Genomic DNA, 20055 nt, shown 5'->3' on the forward strand with positions numbered 1-20055 from the left:
ATCTATCTATCTATCTATCTATCTATCTATCTATCTATCTATCTATAGATAGATAGATAGACAGACAGACAGACAGACAGACAGACAGACAGACAGACAGACAGACAGACAGACAGACAGACAGACAGACAGACAGACAGACAGACAGACAGACAGACAGACAGACAGACAGATAGATAGATAGATAGATAGATAGATAGATAGATAGATAGATAGATAGATAGATAGATAGATAGATAGATAGATAAATTAATTTCAAAATAAAAGCATGTGCTTAAGATCTCTAAATCAACAACAAAAGGGTGTTATCGATGTTTGTATCACTACTACTGATAGCTGTGAGCACTTTGTTGTGATAAAATGTGCAGTGATGAAAAGGTGAGATCCTTGAGCCTCTCAACCTTCAGGGTCAACTGTCTTTTTTGGAGGGGTTGAGGGCAGGTCGAGGATAGATGGACGGACAGAAGTCAGGATTTGTGTGAGGCTCATGCTAGCAACACTTCCCTCAGCTCTTTGTTCTTGCGCACTTCGTTGGCATGCCTCTCCTGAAAGAAACAAATAAACCCCCCACACACATTGCGGATGATTAAATGTCAGGACAGTTGGCTGTGCAGTTTTATCACTGATAGATGCTTCCATAGTGCTCACCTTCTCCTGCAGGCGCTCCATCATGGCTGCCAGGTGGGCTTCACGGTTCTCCTTAATCTGCTCCATCTTTATCTGGAGCTTCTCCTCTGCCATCTTGCTGAAGTTGCTGTTCTCCTCCATGGCTTTTAGCAACACATCCCTCTCATGCTCTCGCTTTTCCGCCAAAACCTTCAGCACCTGCGCCTCTTGGTACTAAGCAAGCAACAAAAATCAATCAGTTCAGTTGATTTAATTAGTTTCCATTTTAAACACGGAAAGCCATTTTGATACAAAGGCAAATACCTTTCTCCTCTCTTCAGCAGCCTCCAGTTTCTTCTCAATATCCTCCAAAGAGATATCCCTTTTTGGGGGTGAGAGGAGGCTGTGGGCTACATCCGACACCGGAGACAACGGCTTGAGAATCACCTCAAAGGCCTGTCCTGAAGCTCGCTTGTCTATAGGCTTCACCTCCAAGTCTGTAAATCAGGTAGTTACCATGACAACGCCAACAAAAATCAATATGTCCATTAACGTATCAGGTTAATAAATATTAATGCCGCTATTTACAGAGCAAAGGAAACATTCATAGGGGACAATTTGTTTTAACGCAAAGAAAATCAATGCATACCTTCAAATTTGCAGACAAGTTTCTTGCGAGCCTCCGGGTAGAAGCAGGAGCAGATGAGGGAGAGGACGGACAACTCCTTCATCTTCTCTTTGTATGCTGTTGGCACATAAAGACACATCAGCACCACTCTTTGTGACACGTTTGGATGAGATGAACATCCTGTCTTACTTTTGAAAACAAAAATCTGGCAAAATAATACCCAACTAAGATCTCTACTTCACCAAACTAAAGGTCGAGCATTCCTCGAGGAAACCGAGATCATCGTATGACGAGATGGGGTGGGTGATGTTGACGATCACTCGTCAAACGTTAGCTCGGTATCTGCACATTTGACCGAGTTACAGTCGTTTATGTGTTAAATTGATTAGCTGTGATAGCCATCTTGAATCGAGTTGACTCCAAATATTGATCAGTTGAAGATGTGCATCCAGTGAGACTTTCATTCAAATCTGTCCGGTGGTCATTGGTGTCAGAAGCATTTGTCATGTGAGGGGGGCACACTGGTGTGTGTGTGTGTGTGAGGTGGGAGTCCTTCCCCAGAAAGTTTTGAATAAAGTAGATGTCATTTCCTGCATTCTGGTGTATTTTAACGGGTTGTTAAACATCTATGTTTACCTACATACTGTAAGTAAACACTTGATTCAGTAACTATTTTACAGAGCATGGCACAAAAAGTAGCCTGACCAACAGCTCTCCTTGTGTGAATAGAGCACACTTCACTTCTCTCACGCATCCTGACACGACAACACCCCCGTCGAAAACTGCCAGCGCTAACGTGACACTAAGCTAGTGCGCAGATCAGAGGTTTCTCCCCCTCCTCCCCCCCTGAGCGCCCTGTCAAGGCAGATGACCGAAGGGAAACACTGCATGCGGTGAAGAGTTGTTGTAGGTAACCAGGAAAACCAGGAGTGGATTTTTAGTGTTTTGAGTATTCTCCTATTAATCAAGTGGAATGGATTTGTTCATGAAGAAATAGAAAGAGCGCTGGGTGAACTAATATTTCATGGTAAACGTGGGGGGGGTTCAAATGAATATTTTTTAAATGTGGGAGGGACACATCCCCTTCACATATATAATTGTTGTGACGCCTATGCCAGTGGTGCATTTTGCTAACAGACAGTACTGACTTAATTAGGTGATAACAACGTTTTAAGAAAAGATCTCATGCAATGAGATCATGAAATGATTGAACCTTTTTTGTTGTTGATCTCATGCAATCATTCAGATCTTCAAGTTGGGGATGACTCTCAGCCATCACCACATCAAATTTTAGCTCAGTGTCTTGACAGTTGACTTGAGTTAGTTTTTTTGTTTGCTAAGGTTGCTCAGCTGTGGCGGCCATCTTAATTTGGCATCACTCAAAAGGTTAATATAAGTTGTAGATGTACAGTACATTCAGTTATTAGTCAAGTGGTAAAAATGACACACAGGCAAAAATATTTTTGCCTTCAGCGTCGTACATTAACATACTGTATAAAAATTGTTAAATGCACTTTGGATACTCGCAATAAACTATAGTCTGATTTTTCTTTTTTTTAATTTCCATGATCCATTTCAAGTCTGCAATAAAAGTATCTGGTGTTGCTTCATCAGTTATTGTTAATGTATAATGAAGGAGCTGTATAAGGTTCATCCATTTCCCGATTTAGTCTTGCAATTTAACAAAACGTACTGAAATGAGACTAAACTTAAGAGACAAAACCCACTGACTGTAAGTAAGACACACCCTACATATGTTTTATCTGTCTCTGCTGTGCTGTCATGGCAAACGGAAACAAAGAGAGAAAAGATTTGGACGTTATTTTGTTTTCAAGCCCGTCCCTGACTGAAATCTTGCCTGCAAAGTTCTTCGTCACGTCCTTCAGATGTTTGACCACCTGGCTCCTCAGAGAGGACTGCAGATTGCCAGAGCCTTCTGTTGGAAAGTGTGAAAAAGGCCCCTTGCTGCAGGGCTGGCCTGCCTCCATGCTCCCTGCCATACACATGTCCCACCTCTCACAGCACAAAAAGAAGTCAATCAGCACACCAAGCTGATAAATCCACCTAATATAGTGGTTTAAAATAAAAAGGCAATGCTTTAAAGGCATGTACACCCACAAAAACTAATAGCTAAATAGCTGGCCTGCTAACTGCATTAAGATTCCTTCAGTTTTGAGCTGATCATGTGTTGATTTTTTTTTTTTTTTTTTTTATTGCAACACAAGCTGGAGCTGCGGACTAGAATAAAAAAAATCTTGTTTTAATGGATAAACCAGATTAAATAAACCCTTCAAGGGTTTAACTGAAACTAAATAACGCATGCGTCAGAAGGATAAAGAGCTGTCAGGTTTTCTGTGAGCAGCCCAGCATCTTGGGTGGGGTCCGTCTGCATTATGCTGCTGGGGGCCGCTGGAGCACCAACCGCAGGTGGATGATGAAGCTATGAATAAAAAAACATGCTTATCCGCACTATACACGTACCTGTTACACAGTGAAAGGCTTTAAACCGCAAATAAGAGTCATTAAGGAGACATTTTAAAAGATGTCGATGGAAGATGCTGAACTCGTGGCCCCTTTTTTTAAATTTGATTTACACGCCTCTGCTCATCCAAATAAGCTACAAATCTGCTGAAATAAAAGCCGGTAAGGTTAGTGTTCTGTTTTAATTAGCTGGAACGAGAAGAGAAGAATCGCCACAAGAACGTAAACTACACCGGGCCGACAGGTCCATTCATCCAACCAAACATCCATCCTGCCATCCATCCTGGCCGTCACGGTTCTTACCGGTCGCTGTTTTAGCCATGGCTGATGGGCTTTCTCCGCAGAGGATGCTGTGGTTCTGTCCGGATGAGCGGTGATGCTGCTTTAGGCACTGAGTCAGCGAACAGACCTGAGCTCCGACCGGATGGCAGACAGAAGGGAGCGCGCACGGGAGCGCGTAGGCAGACCAGTCTCTGACGCGCATGCGCAGAGCAGGAAACGCGCAGCAGGGCAGCATCCTCGGGTCAGCTGCAACCTGCCACTCTGCTGGGAAAAGATCGCCCCCCACGCAAGGTTCAAGGAACGAGGAGTGCATGTCGCCCGCCACGTTTCATGCCAAATATTTTAATCATGTTATTTTGAAAATTGGAAGTTTTGGCCATTTTTTTTTGTTGGACTAATTATGTTAATTAGCTGTGGCAGCCATCTTGAATATGTGCAGCAAATTATTACTTTTTGAAAGTTTCATTTAACTAAACCCAGTGGTTCAAAAGATGTTTTACTAACAGATTGGGTGGATTGTAACATTTAAGTTTGTTGGAAAAGTGTCACAATGTATATTATTTATACAAATGACCTTCAGCTATATGTCCACTTTGAATTTTACAACATCTGTAAATTTAATTTATTTGTATCCTTTACGTCAGTTGGCTGTGGTGGCCATCTTGAATTGGATTAGATCCCAAAATTAATCAGTTAATTATTTCCTGAGTTTCATTAAAATGCAACCAGTTCATGAGATATCGCTAACAGATCAGTCAATTGCAAGGTTTTAAAAAAAGATCTTGTTCAATCTGTTAGCACACAGATCAGAGCTTAGGGATCAGTCTCAGATACTACCACACCAAACTTTAGGTACATTTTTTGTGAATTTGACAGTTAAGTCTTTCTTCTGTATTTTAAGGTCAGTGGGCCCTTGGCAGCCATCTTGAAACAGATGGACTCCAAAGTTAATCTAGAAGTACATCCAATGATTACTTTGTGCATGTTCATTAAAACTTGTCATTCTTGAGATAAATATATGAATACACCGACATGCAGGGGTAAAAACATCACCCATATCTGCCTTTCAGTGGTGGATAATAATATACATACCTGTAACTGATACATACACACAATCATTGGACTAATTCAAAGGACATTCTTTATTCTCACATGTAGAGTACCTCAGGGATCTATACTCGGCCGTCTTCATTTTTCCCTTTATTTACGCCGTCTGGGATACTCTCCGGAAACAAGGTGTCACTTTCATTACTATGCTGATGACAGCCAAATTTATGTTCTATTAAAACAAGAAAAACAATACTCCGTGAACCAACTCCTGGAATGCATTGCAGAAGTCACAGAATGTTACCATTTTTTTTTTACATTGTTCCAAAGTTCATGCTGATGTGTGTCCTTTAACACATCTGACTCAGACTGCAACTAACCTGGGTGTGAGGCTGGACATTGATTTTAAACTTGATGCACAGATTAAATCTGTCAAGTCATTCATTTATAAAGCACATTTAAAACAACAATTGTTCCCAAAGATCAAGTCCAGCTTTTATCACTTGAGACAACTGGCCATGGTCAAACCATTTCTCTCAGAGCATAATTTTAAGATTTTAATCCATGCTTTTATTACAACTCTTTGAGACTACTGTAATGCACTTTGTTGTGCTGAGCGGCAATAATGAATGCATTATTGACTCGACTTCAGCCGGTTCAGAATGCTGCTGCTCGCCTTTTAACTGGTACCAAAAAGTGAGAGCACATCACCCATTTTAGAATCACTACATTGGCTCCCAGTTCGTTTCTGGATTAATTTTAAGATTCTTTCATTTGTTTTAAAATATCTTTATGGTCTCGGCCCATAGAACCTGTCTGACCTGCTGTACGTTCCCTCACGCTCTCTCAGGTCAGCAGATCACTTTCTGTTGGTCGTTCCAAAATCAAAGAGAAGACTGAGGTGACTGAGCGTTTTCAGTCGCTGCCTCCAAACTGTGGAATGTGCTGCGTTTGCACATCAGACAAGCTGACTCATTTCGTGTTTTCAAATCTCTGAAAACACTTTTTTCTCTCTCTCTTTGGCTTTTAACTCAACCTGAAATGTTGTTTTTAATGTATTTATTTTTATTGTTTGTACTGTTTTCTGTTTTTATGATTTTAACAGTTCATTACTTTTACTGTTTCAATTGATTTGATAGTTTTGAGGCTTGCTTTTATGCGTTATCATTGTACAGCACTTTGGCCAACGGCGTTGTTTTTAAAGTGCTTTATAAATAAAGTTGTATTGTATTGTATAATTCATTTCTAACATCTGGATAATGTTGGACATGGCAGCAAAAACATCAAAGAGTATAAACGCAATGAACCCATGGGTCAAAGAATACATAAGATGCTTTATGAAAGGAGAATTACTGTTGGTTGTAAAAGCGTGTCACAAACGAGCAAGAATGAATCAAATAACCCACAGAGTATGTGAGGATTGATTTATTTTCATCAGATATATTTCATACAGTGCAGTTTGGTTTCAAGGTCAGAACTGTTATCTGCTGCTTTCAATTCTTAATTAAAAACTCATCGCCACAACCTTAAAAATATAAATCCTGAACAATAATTCAGACATCTCAAGTTTGTTTTAGTGAAGCAACAATCATCATCATGACACGGAACTCAAAGTCAGAGTCATTCTCTTGACATGAAGTGAATTTAGACAGTTAAAGGGACAGTTCAGACCTTTATAAGTTGGGTTTTGAGGAAGATAATAAACATTAACTATCTTACCTGTTGTAGATAATACTTTAACAAAAACTGACTTTTATTTTCTGACAGAACTGACAAGCCACTGAAGACCAAAGTCAATTAGTCTCCCCCCCCCCCCCCCCCCCCCCCCCCCCGGCAAAAAATAATAATCTGTGAAAAGATCTGAACTGTCGCTTTATGCCATACTGTTTAAATTCTGTTAACATGTAAAATTCAAGTTTTAAGGATCACAAACTTTAAAAGTTAAATATAACAATTTAAATCCAATACCTTTGTCAAGCTTGGGCTTCTAATGTACAATTAATGCTCAATTAAATTAGATTTAAACATAAAAAGTGCATGTTGTTTACTTAATAAATCAACTACTGTACGCTAGCATGAATTCATAAATACAAGGTGCACTCTAAAAACTGTTAAATGTGAAAACAGTGCGTCTTTAAAAGTACAAATGACGACATTTCTATAAAAACAGCTTAAAGCTGACAATGTTTTCAGTGCTCATCTTTCCCCGAGGATAACCTGGGAATGTTTGCTTACATCATTTAGCTGCGTGTTCTGATTTGACCTTTAACTGCTTCTTGATGTAGTAACCCACTAGCATCTGAGGACGTAGTTGGTAATTGTGAAGAACTTCGTGAGAGCTGCTCAGCTGATCTCCCTTCAGTCGATCCAGTAATGTCACGCAAACGACGGCCGCTTCACACAAAAACACGAGAATGATTAATACACAACAGCGCCAAAGGAAAATTGTGTCTACAAATGCTAGCTATTATCAGATGCTTGTACAGTAGTCCCTCGATACTTTGCAGTTCGACTTTCGCGGACTCGCTCTTTCGCGGATTTTCAACATAAGATTGTAACGACACATGATTGGCTATGAGGAAAGACAGGCCCTGCCCCCTCCTTTCTCTGTCTGAGGCTGTCTGTCACAGCAGAGCAGAGACACACAACAGGCGGGCGCGCAACCTGTTGTGACAAACAGCCTCAGAAAAAGAAAGTAGGGGCGGGTGTTCTGTCTTATACCTGAGTGAGCCGAACGAGCGGCATGAATTGTTTATTTAAAATAATCAAGCGCGACCCGAACTGAGGCTTTAGTCCCCATTAGCGAACACTGAGCGGGCCAGGCCACCGGGAAATGTCCCGGTGCTCCTGATGGCCAGTCCACCCCCAGGGAACCCCCGCGATAAATGAGGGACTACTTTATTGTGTTTTCTCACCTCGCAGACCACTCAGGTTGCACATGGCTGCGAAAACCGAAGACTCCATTTCTATGTTGTAGACTCCTGCTTCTCTAGCTTTAGTGAGGTAGGCGTGTTTATCCTCCTCAGTGTAGGAGCAGAAAGCACCGTCCAAACGGGCTTGACCTGAGTTGTTTTTAGAACAGAAACAACATGAAGGGACTGAAACACTCTCAAAATTGACCCGTTTGAGCACCAGATCCCATACCTTCATAAAAATCCAGTGTGCACATGGTGTTACCGATGACCGTCTCAAACTGGCCAAGCTCTTTGCTGCACTGCAGCAGCTCCTCGGCCAGGCTCGGGTCAAGATCGGTGTTGCGCACCACTGTCTTCCCCAGAGTCACCTGCTCAAACCTGGGCTGGAAGGTGGCATCCACCGACTGTTTGGTAACAACAACCGTGCCGGGCTCAAGTCCTGAATGACAAGAATGGTGAGTGAGAGAAACTCATTCCTGAACATGAAATACATCTTTATTTTTATAGTGTTGGAATAAGAAAGTCAGTTGTATGTCAGGAAAGCACAGTTTTAGTAGGGAAATGAGAAAAGCTTGCTACAAAATTACACAGGTTATTTTTAATAAGAATACTTTAAACTGTGTGTGGATTATGATAAAATGAAGCTGCTAAAGGCTTAATAACGCCAGTAACTGGTGAAGGCCTTGTACTGAAGGCAGACTTTGGTCTGGAGCTGTTCTGCTGCCTCCTTTTCCTGCTCGTTTGATCTAGTGATAAACACAGCTGCATTATGTGAAAAACTAAGCAGTCTGTTAAAACCACCCTTAGCAGCAATAACCCAAAGTGTTTTCCTTTATATGTCCTCATCAGCCTTTCACGTGGCTGTGGCCCACTCTTCTTTACAATGGTGCAGTGTTTGTTGACCTTTGTGGGAACAGCTCTGCAACAGTTGCAACATTTTATTCAAATTGAGGTCTGGACTTCTATAACTGAGTTATTGCATCATTTTAACAGACATTCTGTTTTTAGATCGGCTTTTGTAGTTGGGATTAACATTTTCTTTGATAAACAGTACCCAGTTTGTGGGGACTGCTTTGATCTGTTTCAACTATTAACACAACATTAATCCAGACATTTGGTGGTTTTGTAAAACTAGGCCACGCTCTCATACGAATTCCAAACATATGACTTTCTCCTCGATCACTTATTCATTCTTTACAGACAGTATCTTGCCATTCTCCTTGTTCACTTTTTTCTTGCCACTGTAAGTGATGGTAAATGGACTGTACTTATATAGCGCCTTTCTATCTTATCAAGATACTCAAAGCTCTTTACACTACAATCTGTGCCCTCATTTACCCATTCATACAGCACTCTACTAGATCTAGACAAAGAATAATCAGAGCTTTATCACATTCATACACTGATGGGGTACACATCGGAGGCAATGAGGGGTTCAATGTCTTGTCCAGGGACACTTCGGCCTGTGACTGCTGGTGGAATCAAACCCCCAACTCTTGCATTAGCCACTCAGCCACAGCCACCCCATTTATACAGTAAGATAAACAGGTACCTAAATAAATGACTGTACCTATTCCCCCTGATGTTCCAATGCGTATTATTGTAACATCCGTGCAATGTGAGTAATGGAGGAGTTTTATGAGCTCATGCAACATTATGGCAATCGACGGGATGCCCATCCCATGCTGTAACGTCAAGCAGAGACACACCACACAAGTTAGTATTAAATCACAAGAGACACAGGATGGAGACATGTGAGGAAAAGCTGAAAATTGGTTCTTACGTACACTAACAGAGAGCACAGGGCCAACTTTGTACATGGCGTAACGATCCGTTCCAGCACAGATATTTGGATAATCTAAACTGGGGTCTTCCAAAGCGAGCTCAGCAGCGACGTACTGAATGAATGACTTCATTCTCCAAGGGCTGCCCCCAACGCACACAAACTGAAGAGCACACACAGAAACATGTCAAACTTTGAAAATGATATAATTTTACTAAGTTTTAACCCAGTTTCTGTTGGCTAAAGTTGATTTTCTGTGGCAGCCATCTGAAATAGAGCTCCAAATGTTCATCAGTTGAAAATACTCTGTGGTTACTTTAAAGAAAATCTGTCTAGTGGTTCATTCAAAGATTTGCTCACAGACAGGACTGACTTAAACAGGTATTGCCAGAGTTTTAAGCTCATTTGTTATGTTGTTATTGTGCTCAAATTATGTGCTGGCAATGACTCTCAGCTACTGACACACCACATTTTAACCTAAAGTCTGCTACACTGATTAACAGTAGCCATTTTTATAACTTCCTAACAAAATAATATTATAAAAAGTTATTACTTTGACGTCCCCAAACATCTCTGGCAGGTTATGTGTTCCAGTTCCCAGACTGAAGTGGTACAGGAAGTCCTCTTTCAGGGTATCCAGATGTGGGTTGCGGACATGAACCAGGCTAAAATTGGAGGAGAGATTGCAAAAATACATCGGTTTTAATTTTAATATGTTCCTCCACATTATTCATCCAAACAACCAATCTGTCAGAAACGTAGAGACCTTAAATTTAGATGGGTGGCACCTATGAAATAAAAAAAGAACACACTTTGTCACTTAAATCTTTAGTCGCCCAGACATTAAATTATTCAGATTTGAACATGTGACATAGAAGGCAACCGATTTATTTGTGTGAATGTTTATGAAGCATTCACACTATTATGATCCATTTTTCTTCTGTACATTTTTTTGGCAAACGTTCCAAAATTTTTGTGCTAGTTCAACAAATCATAAATTAAAACGTTCAGCTCATTCAGGAGAAGGGTGCTATGACTTTGGTATTGGTGCAACTTTAGCTTTTTGAAATATTTAGCCTTTTCGGCCATTTTTGCTCTCATATAAAATTAATTGAGCTCATTTTACATCCTTCAAATCTTTAGATCTGTTTACAACCTTTGTCTGCTCCTTTCCCCTTGTTGTTCTGCTTCAGCTTTTTTCAGTTTCCTTGTGCAAATTTTAACTTTTTTTTCAGTTACTTTCAGCTAATTCCAGCTGTTTTTTCAGCTGTTTTGTTATCCTTTCAGCTTTCTGCTAACTACAATCTTTTTGTGGTTCTTCTAATTTCTATCTGCTAATTTCAGCTAATTATTCCCTTTTCGCCTTATTTCTGCAAGTTTCAGCTTTTTCTGCTATTTCAGATACTATTTAGCTGTTTTATGCTAATTTTAGCTTTTTCAGTTAATTTCACATTTTTTTGCATTCATTCAACTTTTTTCAGCCTATTTCAGCAAAAATATGATCTCTTCACTTCCTTCTGATAAATTAAGCTTCTCTCTGCTTTTTAAGCTACTTTTCAGCTGGTTTTTGATCATTTCAGCTTTTTTCAGGTAATCTGCACTTTTTTGGGGCTCATTTCTTCTTCTCTCTGCCTAATTGGGAAAACATGTTCTTTCTTCTGCTAATTTAGGCTTGTTCTACATTTCATCTACCTTTTCAGCTCTTTTCAGATAAATATAACGTTTTGGTGGCAACTAATGCTATTTTCAGCCCAATTCAATTCTTTCTACTAATGTCAGCTTGTTGTGCTCTTTTCAGCTTATTTCTGCTCGTGTCAGTTATTCCAGCTACTATTTAGCTGTTTATGCTATATCTTTTTTAGCTTTTTCAGCTAATTCCACTTTTTTAAGCTCATTTCAGTTCTTTCCACTTCCTTCTGCCTTTTCAGCTACTCACCCCCCCCCCCCCCCCCTCTCTAATTTAAGCTTTTTAACGCTAATTTAATAATTTCTGTGCTTATTTTAGCTTTGTTAAAAACAATTCAGCAAATATGTGTTCTTTCTGCTTTCTTCTGCTAATTTGGACTTGTTCTTAAAATTCAGCATTTTGTTTAGCTCATTTCAGATGTTTTTCAGCAAGTTCTTCTGCAATAAACATTCACACTGCATTTTCGCAGAAATATGCAGTTTCTCTAGTTTACTTTACTTTCATACTTACTGGGTTAAAACTCAGCACCCATGGGAAGAAAGTGTGATTTTAATACAATCAAAAGCCCTTTTTGTTATAGCCAGTCAGAAGTTGTATATCCTCTCTGTAACTGTTCGTCCTTACAAGGGGAAAGGTCGACAGGATCTCCTCCTGTCACACCCAGTGCTCCATAAACTCCAGATTGGGTTTAATAGGACCGGAGAAGGAAAAGGGTGAACACGTGGTGCCACCTATCGTGACAGAAGTTCTCACCTGCTGCAGTTTGACTTGTGCTCCATGACGGTCCTGTAAACACAGCATTACTAAGTATCGACAAAAAACAAGACACCTGCTTTTAAAAATGCCTTCTGTGAACGAGTCAGATATCCCAACATCCAAACAGGAGTACCGTAGTTCCGCTGGGAAAGTCTTCACAAAACTATTTTTAAAGCAAACCACCCGCCACTGACTATAGACATCGCGCGCACACAGCGCTTTATCTCAAACAGAAGGGGGGAAATATTAACTTCATATTTACCTTTAAGATGTGCCAAAATGGACTTTAAGTCGTAAAAATGTTTTATATTCACAAACAACCCGGGTGTCTGCTCTTCGTAGGTCTGTCTTCGCCGTTTCCTCTGTTCCGGACAATTTAATTTCGACATCTGAGGGCAGCGGCACGAAACGTAAAGCCGCGGTGACGTCACGCAACGTAACGAGCCAAGTCGTTCTCTGATTGGCTGAAACAGCCTCGGTTTGTCACGTACAGAGGTGACCAGCTGCAGATGTGCAGTCACCTCTGGTTTCCGCTAAGTGAAACTCCCACTGAGATCTCACGATTACTGTTATTTCATTTTACTCATAATTTATTTACAAATAACTTCAGAAAATAACGAATCAACATCAGCATATATTTTTAAAAGACATTCGGTTGAGTAAAATGTATTTTTTTTAGTTTAGTTAGTTTTTAGTTTAATAGTATTTGCTCATTTTAGTAACAAAAAATCCCTCAAACATGAGGGAAAATAAAACTATATAGAAATCTATCAACTTTTATGACCACTTAAATTATTTCTTTTAAATTGATACAAATCGGATTCCAAGAAAGTTGGGACACTAAACAAATTGTGAATAAAAACTGAATGCAATGATGTGGAGGTGCCAACATCTAATATTTTATTCAGAATAAAACACAAATCACAGATCAAAAGTTTAAACAGAGAGAATGTATAATTTTAAGGGAAAAATCTGTTGTTTCCAAATTTCATGGTCTCAACAAATCCCAAAAAAGTTGGGACAAGTCCATTTTTACCACTGTGTGGCATCGACAGAGGAGACCAGTTTCTCAAGTTTAGAAATAGGAATGCTCTCCCATTCATGTCTAATACAGGCCTCTAACTGTTCAATCGTCTTGGGTCTTCTTTGTCGCACCTTCCTCGTTATGATGAGTCAAATGTTCTCTATAGGTGAAAGATCTGGACTGCAGGCTGGCCATTTCAGTACCCGGATCCTTCTCCTACGTAGCCATGATGTTATGATTGCTGCATAATGTGGTCTGGCATTATCGTGTTGAAAAATGCAGGGTCTTCCCTGAAAGAGATGACGTCTAGATGGGAGCATATGCTGTTCTAGAACCTGAACATAGTGTCCCAACTTTTTTGGACTCCGGTTTGTACATTTGATCATAATATTCTATTACAGAGACTTGAATATGATATTGGAATTACAAGAATGGCTCTAAATTGGTTTAAATGATAGATTCCAATTTGTAAATGTAAATAATGAATCTTCATCATACACTAAAATTAGTCATGAAGTTCCTCAAGGTTCAGTGCTTGGACCAATACGCTTTACCTTGTATATGCTCCCATTAGGTAATGTTTTAAACAGCAAGGGATAAAATTTAATTGTTATACTGATGATACAGTTATATTTGTCCAAGAAACCAAACAAATCCAATTAGCTACTTAAGACTACAAGCATGTTTTAAAGACATTAAAAACCTGGATGACCCTAAATTTTCTGCTTTTGAACAGACAAAACTGAGGTTTTAGTTTTTGGACCTGAGCACCTTAGGAATAATTTTTTCAGTCTTTCGCCCTCCTTGTATGGCATTTATCTGTCCTCCAGCTCTAATGTTAAAAATCTTGGTGTTACTTTGATCAAGACATGTCTTTTAGCCCCCACATAAAAAATGGTACTAGAACCTTCTTCCACCTGCGTAATATCACTAAAATTAGAAACATATTATCTAAAAATGATGCAGAAAAACTGTTTCATGCATTTGTCACATCTAGACTGGACTATTGTAATGGTTTGTTATCTGGGTGTCTAAATACTTGTTAGTAGGAGAAATCATCTCTCTCCAGATTTAGCTTCTCTGCATTGGCTCCCTGTCAAATCCAGAATTGAATTCAAAATCTTACTTCTAACCTACAAAGCTCTCAACAACCTAGCTCCATCTTATATTCGAGATCATGTTCCATATTTTCCTAACAGTGCACTTCACTCTCAGACTGCAGGATATCTCGGATATCTAGTGTTTCCAAAAGCAGCTGTGAGACTGACACATTGTCCAGTTTTAAGACTGGGCTTAAGATGTTCCTTTTTGATAATTAAGGTCGTCTTGTCATGCTTTCTTAAGCTTAGACTAGAGGACAAATTGACCCAACTTCCTTAAATGAATTGTTAAAATTGAATAGTTTTCATTTGATGCCAGCCTGTGATTCTTGACCTGCCATTGTGTATCTGTTCCTCTCAAACCCAGCTGGTTGAAGCAGATGGTCACTTGTTCTGAGCCTGGTTCTGCCAAAGGTTTCTTCCTCATGAGGGAGTTTTTCCTTTCCACTGTCGCCTTCATGTTTGCTCAAGATGAGAGTCTGCAATGGAGTTAAATTCAAAGCAGTCTGCTCCTCAGATAATTAAATTATAATTTTATATGTGAATGTTTCAGTGCCCTGAGACGACTTGTGTTGTGACGGCGCTATAGAAATAAACTGAATTGAATTTTAAAGGATGGACATAAAGATCAATCATATTTTCAGATTACAAATAAAACTAAAAGATGTTTTTTTACTTATGAAAAAAACATTTTACTATTCACGTTCCTCTGACAAGGTTTTCTATTTTTCCCCAAACAAGATTCAACAAACAAAACAGCTGATATGGAAATTTTATTACCTAAATGTCACAGATTTATTGGCTAACATTTTATTGATATTGAATCAGAATTTTACACTTTTTTTTGTGACACCATGCGTTTAGAAACTAAAAATCACACTAAACACCACACCTTGAACTGTTTTTTCCACGAGTGGTTCCACTTCCATTTCAATTCCGGTTCTACCAGAGGCCCGGGAGCTTGAGGGGTCTGCAGCCAGGACTGAGCTCGTCTGGACCTAGGTCCTAAGTTGTTCCCTGAAGGGGGGGTCCCCTGCACCGAGTGCTTTAAAATACTTAACTTGCGGGGTTTTAGCTCTTTGTGTGTAAGCTATGATTGCTTCTGAAGGCGGCCATCTTAAATGGAGTTGAGAGTTGCCAACCCAACGATTGAGATGATTCATTCAAATCTGTTCAATGATTCATGAGATATTGCGCTAACAGTAAAAAAAATAATACACACACACACACACAGGCAAAACCTGTGAAAAAAATTAATACTGCTCCACCTTCACCCTTTGGGGTAATGCTAAATCCTGCACAACTAAAGGTGCTGTCATCTTTTTATTGTGATTGCATTTGCAAACATCTGTAAACAGTACACACACACAGCAACACCATTAGTCATTTATATTCCTATCAACATACAGGTCTCTCTTGAAAATGAGTCCTCATGACTATATAAAGTTTGAATGAAAAGAAAAAAAAAAGCATCTGCTCAACCAGTGTTACGTCCAGTGTTCATCTACCCTGCGGGCGAATTCGACTCCTGAGAAAACACTCACTTCCTGCTCAGAGCATAATTTTACAGAACATGCTATCATTTTTTTTTTAAACACAGCAAAAATAAAAGCCAAGCCAAACATTAAAGTCAAGTATTATTAAAGACATGCAAAAAAAAAAAAGACAGTTAAATGAAATTACAAAAATAAAAGCAAACACAATCAAAAACAGTCCTTGTAGAAAACCGTCATGTGCAAGTTTCTCATTGTGAGTAGAGTCCTGTTGCCCCCCTGTGAAAAGAAAGTGGATAAAGTTTGTTACAGCATTGTCAAAACACCACAATAAATATATATATTTTTACAGTTTAACACATTTTCTTCTAAGTTACCACAAAAAAAAAACCAACAAAAAAAAAACCACCCAGTTCTTTTTTGTGAAAGCATCTTGATTGTTGTTACAAAGCCTCAACAAGCTCCTTCCGATCTGAGGTGAATCACAAATTTTGTGAAAACAGTTTTTATGTGACAAAGATCTAGAAAACTATAGATCTGGATTATGAAGTCGGGTTGATCTTGGAACAATCTGGTAGTTTTAATAATTCATGTCAGAATACTTACAAGATCAGATCCTCGTAATATTTACACATCACTTCCTTGCACTACATGTAATACTAAAAAGTTTTTTTATTGTTTCAATTAGAAGATAGATGAAGTCCCACAAGGGTTATGGAAGGAAATAAATCTGCAGTTGTAAGAATCCGTTTCCTCAGTTTAGTAAACCGTACTCACTGATTCGCAATAAGGCGTTTTGTTTTGTTTTCAGTGTGGACGTGGAAACAAACGAAAATGTAACACCAGAAGTGTTTCGGAACCGTCTTTAAATGGCAAAATCAGTCTATATTTAAAAACTCAATTAAAAAAAAACATTGACGTCTTCGTTTTCACCCAAATCACATCAAATATTTATCATTTATGTCTCGTTTTAATGTAATTACATAATTTCAATTTAAAATATGCACATTTGTAACATTTCTTGAAAATTTCCATCTTTGTGTCACTTTATTGACGGTTCCTAAACACTTGTTCAGCTCAGGAGTATGATTATTTTGACTAAAACGATTCTATTTCATATTATCTGTTTTGCTGCAGTTGACAGACTTTAGATGTTTGTGATTCTGGAAATTAAAAAAAAAACAAACATTTAATTTATTACTGAAGCCAAACAAAGATGTATGGACCCATTCGGTTCTGCAGGGAAACCTTGGATGTTCTCTGTCTGCCAGACCCGGTTCTGGAGGGCAGCTGCTACAATCATTATCATCATCAAGCTGCTAACAGGACCTGCTAACAAGACCACGCCGCTAACAGAACCATGCTGCTGAAAGAACCTCACTGCTAACTGAACCACACTGTAGATGTATTTCTTTTTCACTTTTGGCACATTGTTTTAGTATTTTTGCTGCATGCTTTGGTATCGCTTCCTGCTGTTGTTTTTTTTTTTTTTTTGGCGATTCGATACGGTTCTTTTTACCCTCAGTATTTCATTGCATTGTTGACTTTGTGTTGATTTGCATATACGCCTTGTATCTGTGACTTCCTTCCCTCCATTGATTAAGGTGACATTATTTACATGAACACCCCTACAAGAACCCTGCAGATGTTGGATGCTGTCTATCATGGTGCACTAAGATTCATAACTGACTGTGATTATCGTACCCACCACTGCACCCTGTATTCACTGGTTAACTGGACATCATTAACTTCACGCAGACTCTCCCACTGGTACATTTTCCTTTTAAAATCACTTCTTGGTCTGCTGCCTTCATACATCTCCTCCTACATGTCTCTGCGTGAGTGCAGCTACAGCGTGCACCCTCAGGACATTATTACCTGCAGTGTTCCCTCAGTGAGGACTGAACTAGGCGAAAGGGCCTTCTCCTACTCTGCTCCCGTTTCCTGGAATATCTTACAAAAAGTTTTCAAGCTCTCGACCTTGACCTCTCTAAGTGGCTTTAAGAATCTGTTGGACTCCTGGCAGGGACCAATGCAGACATGTTCCTTTTTTTAGTTTTCTACATTCGCCTTAGAATCTAGCTGTATTTTTTTTTTTACTTTTTTTAGCCATCCTATTTGTAAAAAAAAAAAAAAAAAAATGGAGTAGGACTTTTTATAACTGTTTATTGTTGTTGCTGTTGTACGTTGTTGTCATCATTCTTTGTTGAAATCAGGTCTCACTTGTAAATGAGTCCACGAGGCTCAATGAGATTTACCTGTCTAAATAAAGGTTGAATGAAAAATATGACAAATACACCAAACCTGAAATGTACAGTTTGCTCTCTAAACGAATGGCAACTGGTAGCAGGTACTTCCTCACAGAATAAGCGAGGAGGCAAATTTTAAATCCATGTACGATTTAATAACCTGAGGGAACTTACAACCTCAAATTTTATTTGTACCGGAGGCTCCATAGAACCAAGACACGTTGTAAGTGAGCAGTGACTTCGTAAGGATGCTGGTATTGAAGAGTAACACCTCTGGCATCGGTTTAAATCCATAATAGCAGTCAAAATATAGAACTTCTTAATAAATATATAATTTTTTTATGCTTCGGACACAATTTTGACATCATTATATAAATAGTCTCAGGAATAAAGTAAAGTTTTTGGAAATTTTGGGGTTAGGAAAAAAAGCAACTTTTCATTGCAAAGTGGACTGTTTGAATGAATGTTTGAGTGAACTTTGAATATCAAGCAGCCATCAGCACACTGACGACCAATACTTAGGGCTTTAATGAGCCATGGTTAGGCTAATGGTCCTCCTTTTACATGTGAATAGCCTGTTCTGGCTATCGGCAACAAACTGGTTGACCCACTATGCGAAGGTGCTGTTTACAACAACTGAGTTTGCTGCAGCTCCTCAGACTTGAAGAAGTCTTTTAGAGAAAAGACAAAACATTTCAAGAATCCTTCCTGAGGACCTGACTTAACCTTGTTCGATATCTTCACCAGTCCAAATAAAATCCGAGTTCACCGCTCTGCACTTGATTCATTTTGGATTGTCTAATTGTTTTCTAAGTTACGCTGGTTTGAAAGGAGTCACACTGAGTTTTATTTAATAACACCAAACTCACACATCTCCATTTCCACTGCTCCACCTCACGAGTCCAAGCTCTTGCTGCCCAGGATCTCTCTGTTGAAAATATATACAGCATTAAGAGTACATTCAGCACAGCTTTTATTTTTATTTACAGTCAATCGTTCTACAATAAAAACTGAACTTCATCACACAACTTACTGCCTCGGGTAACACTATGGGATGCACTGGTAAGTATAGTGGCTTCTTCTTGGCCTCAGGGCAGCTGGCCAGACCGATTAAAAAGTCCCTTGAGTAAGATATTCTGTCTATAAATTAAATAAAAGTAAGATTTAAAAGTCAAAAACAAACTAGCATTTATTGAAACATACTGTAAATAGTTGCCATGTGCCATTTAGTGTTTTACCTTTGTTCAGCTGGTTAAGGCTGACAGTCTTGTAGAACTGCTCCATGTCCATGTTTGTCTGTCGAGCGCAAAGTTTTAGACGTTTCATGAAACGTTCACCGTATTAAAAATGTCCCCAAAAGGGTAATTCATTTAAACGCTCAGATTTGTAAAAGTATGCAACCTTTTCCATATCTGCTGACAAAATGTCTAAACAACTTTGTTGCTAAATTAAATATTTGTGGCGACACGTTAAGGATGTCTTACCTCCTGTTCCAGCAGGGTCTGCGCACATGAAGCAGCGTTTATTTGTGGCTCTAAATGAAAACATGTCGTTCACATGGGAACGCTCCAGTATACATGAACACTGTGTGTGTGGAGCGGACACCTTTACATGTGCTTCATGTACTCACCACTGACTTGGGTGCAGCGGCGCAGGGGCCTCGCTCGCTCCAGATGTTTTAAGAAGATTCTCTTCGTGGAAACCTCCATTCTGGAGGAAATCGACAAGGTTGAAATATCTATATAGAATAAATCTGTGTTTAACAAGACTTTACATAAAACCAATTAATGCTTCAGTATTTTAAGTCCTTCCAAAGGGGAGTGTCCTGACCATATTTTAGTAGTAGGCCAAATGAATATTTGAGCCTATAGAATTGATTGAAATATTTAAAAATATATAGTATTTGAATTTTTTTTACATTTCCAAGTCATATATTTGCACAATAAATAAAAGATAGTAAGAAAGTCACTCATAATAAACCTAAATTTAGTTGTTTTTTTTTTT

General features: G+C 39.0%; 3 protein-coding genes across 3 annotated transcripts; all 3 read right to left on the reverse strand.

Annotated features, from left to right (window-relative positions):
* Window positions 1-289: 289 nt before the first annotated feature.
* stmn2a (stathmin 2a) lies at window positions 290-4149 on the reverse strand. Its single transcript, XM_037676985.1, has 5 exons — window positions 4019-4149; window positions 1256-1351; window positions 931-1103; window positions 649-840; window positions 290-545 (listed from the first exon to the last, which is right to left on the reverse strand). Exons 1-5 carry the CDS (start codon window positions 4035-4037, stop codon window positions 486-488), a joined length of 540 nt encoding a protein of 179 aa, XP_037532913.1. The 5' UTR covers window positions 4038-4149; the 3' UTR covers window positions 290-485.
* A 3107-nt stretch (window positions 4150-7256) lies between these two features.
* Window positions 7257-12208, reverse strand: upp1 (uridine phosphorylase 1). The gene is made up of 7 exons (XM_037677202.1): window positions 12183-12208; window positions 10296-10407; window positions 9747-9905; window positions 9530-9644; window positions 8189-8398; window positions 7960-8106; window positions 7257-7438 (listed from the first exon to the last, which is right to left on the reverse strand). The coding sequence occupies exons 1-7, from the start codon at window positions 12206-12208 to the stop codon at window positions 7281-7283; spliced, it is 927 nt and encodes a 308-aa protein (XP_037533130.1). The 3' UTR covers window positions 7257-7280.
* Window positions 12209-18916: 6708 nt separating this feature from the next.
* gra (granulito) lies at window positions 18917-19795 on the reverse strand. Its single transcript, XM_037677203.1, has 5 exons — window positions 19682-19795; window positions 19536-19585; window positions 19290-19347; window positions 19085-19191; window positions 18917-18979 (listed from the first exon to the last, which is right to left on the reverse strand). The coding sequence occupies exons 1-5, from the start codon at window positions 19758-19760 to the stop codon at window positions 18917-18919; spliced, it is 357 nt and encodes a 118-aa protein (XP_037533131.1). The 5' UTR covers window positions 19761-19795.
* Between the last annotated feature and the right edge of the window lie 260 nt (window positions 19796-20055).

The sequence above is a fragment of the Nematolebias whitei genome, chromosome 5, assembly GCF_014905685.2.
Source record: "Nematolebias whitei isolate Nwh7 chromosome 5, NemWhi1, whole genome shotgun sequence".
NCBI classification, from domain to species: Eukaryota; Metazoa; Chordata; class Actinopteri; order Cyprinodontiformes; family Rivulidae; genus Nematolebias; species Nematolebias whitei.

Coding starts and splice junctions, on each gene's coding strand:
- stmn2a (XM_037676985.1), bottom strand. Junction 841..930: donor CTGCTGAAGAGAGGAGAAAG/GTATTTGCCTTT, acceptor TTGCTTGCTTAG/TACCAAGAGGCGCAGGTGCT. Junction 546..648: donor TGGAGCGCCTGCAGGAGAAG/GTGAGCACTATG, acceptor TGTTTCTTTCAG/GAGAGGCATGCCAACGAAGT.
- gra (XM_037677203.1), bottom strand. CDS start 19,760: ATGGAGGTTTCCACGAAGAGAATCTTCTTAAAACATCTGGAGCGAGCG. Junction 19,348..19,535: donor AGACCCTGCTGGAACAGGAG/GTAAGACATCCT, acceptor TGCGCTCGACAG/ACAAACATGGACATGGAGCA. Junction 19,192..19,289: donor CCTTAACCAGCTGAACAAAG/GTAAAACACTAA, acceptor TTTAATTTATAG/ACAGAATATCTTACTCAAGG.
- upp1 (XM_037677202.1), bottom strand. CDS start 12,208: ATGGAGCACAAGTCAAACTGCAGCAG. Junction 9,645..9,746: donor GCCCTGTGCTCTCTGTTAGT/GTACGTAAGAAC, acceptor TTGACGTTACAG/CATGGGATGGGCATCCCGTC. Junction 8,399..9,529: donor TGGAACATCAGGGGGAATAG/GTACAGTCATTT, acceptor CTTGTCATTCAG/GACTTGAGCCCGGCACGGTT.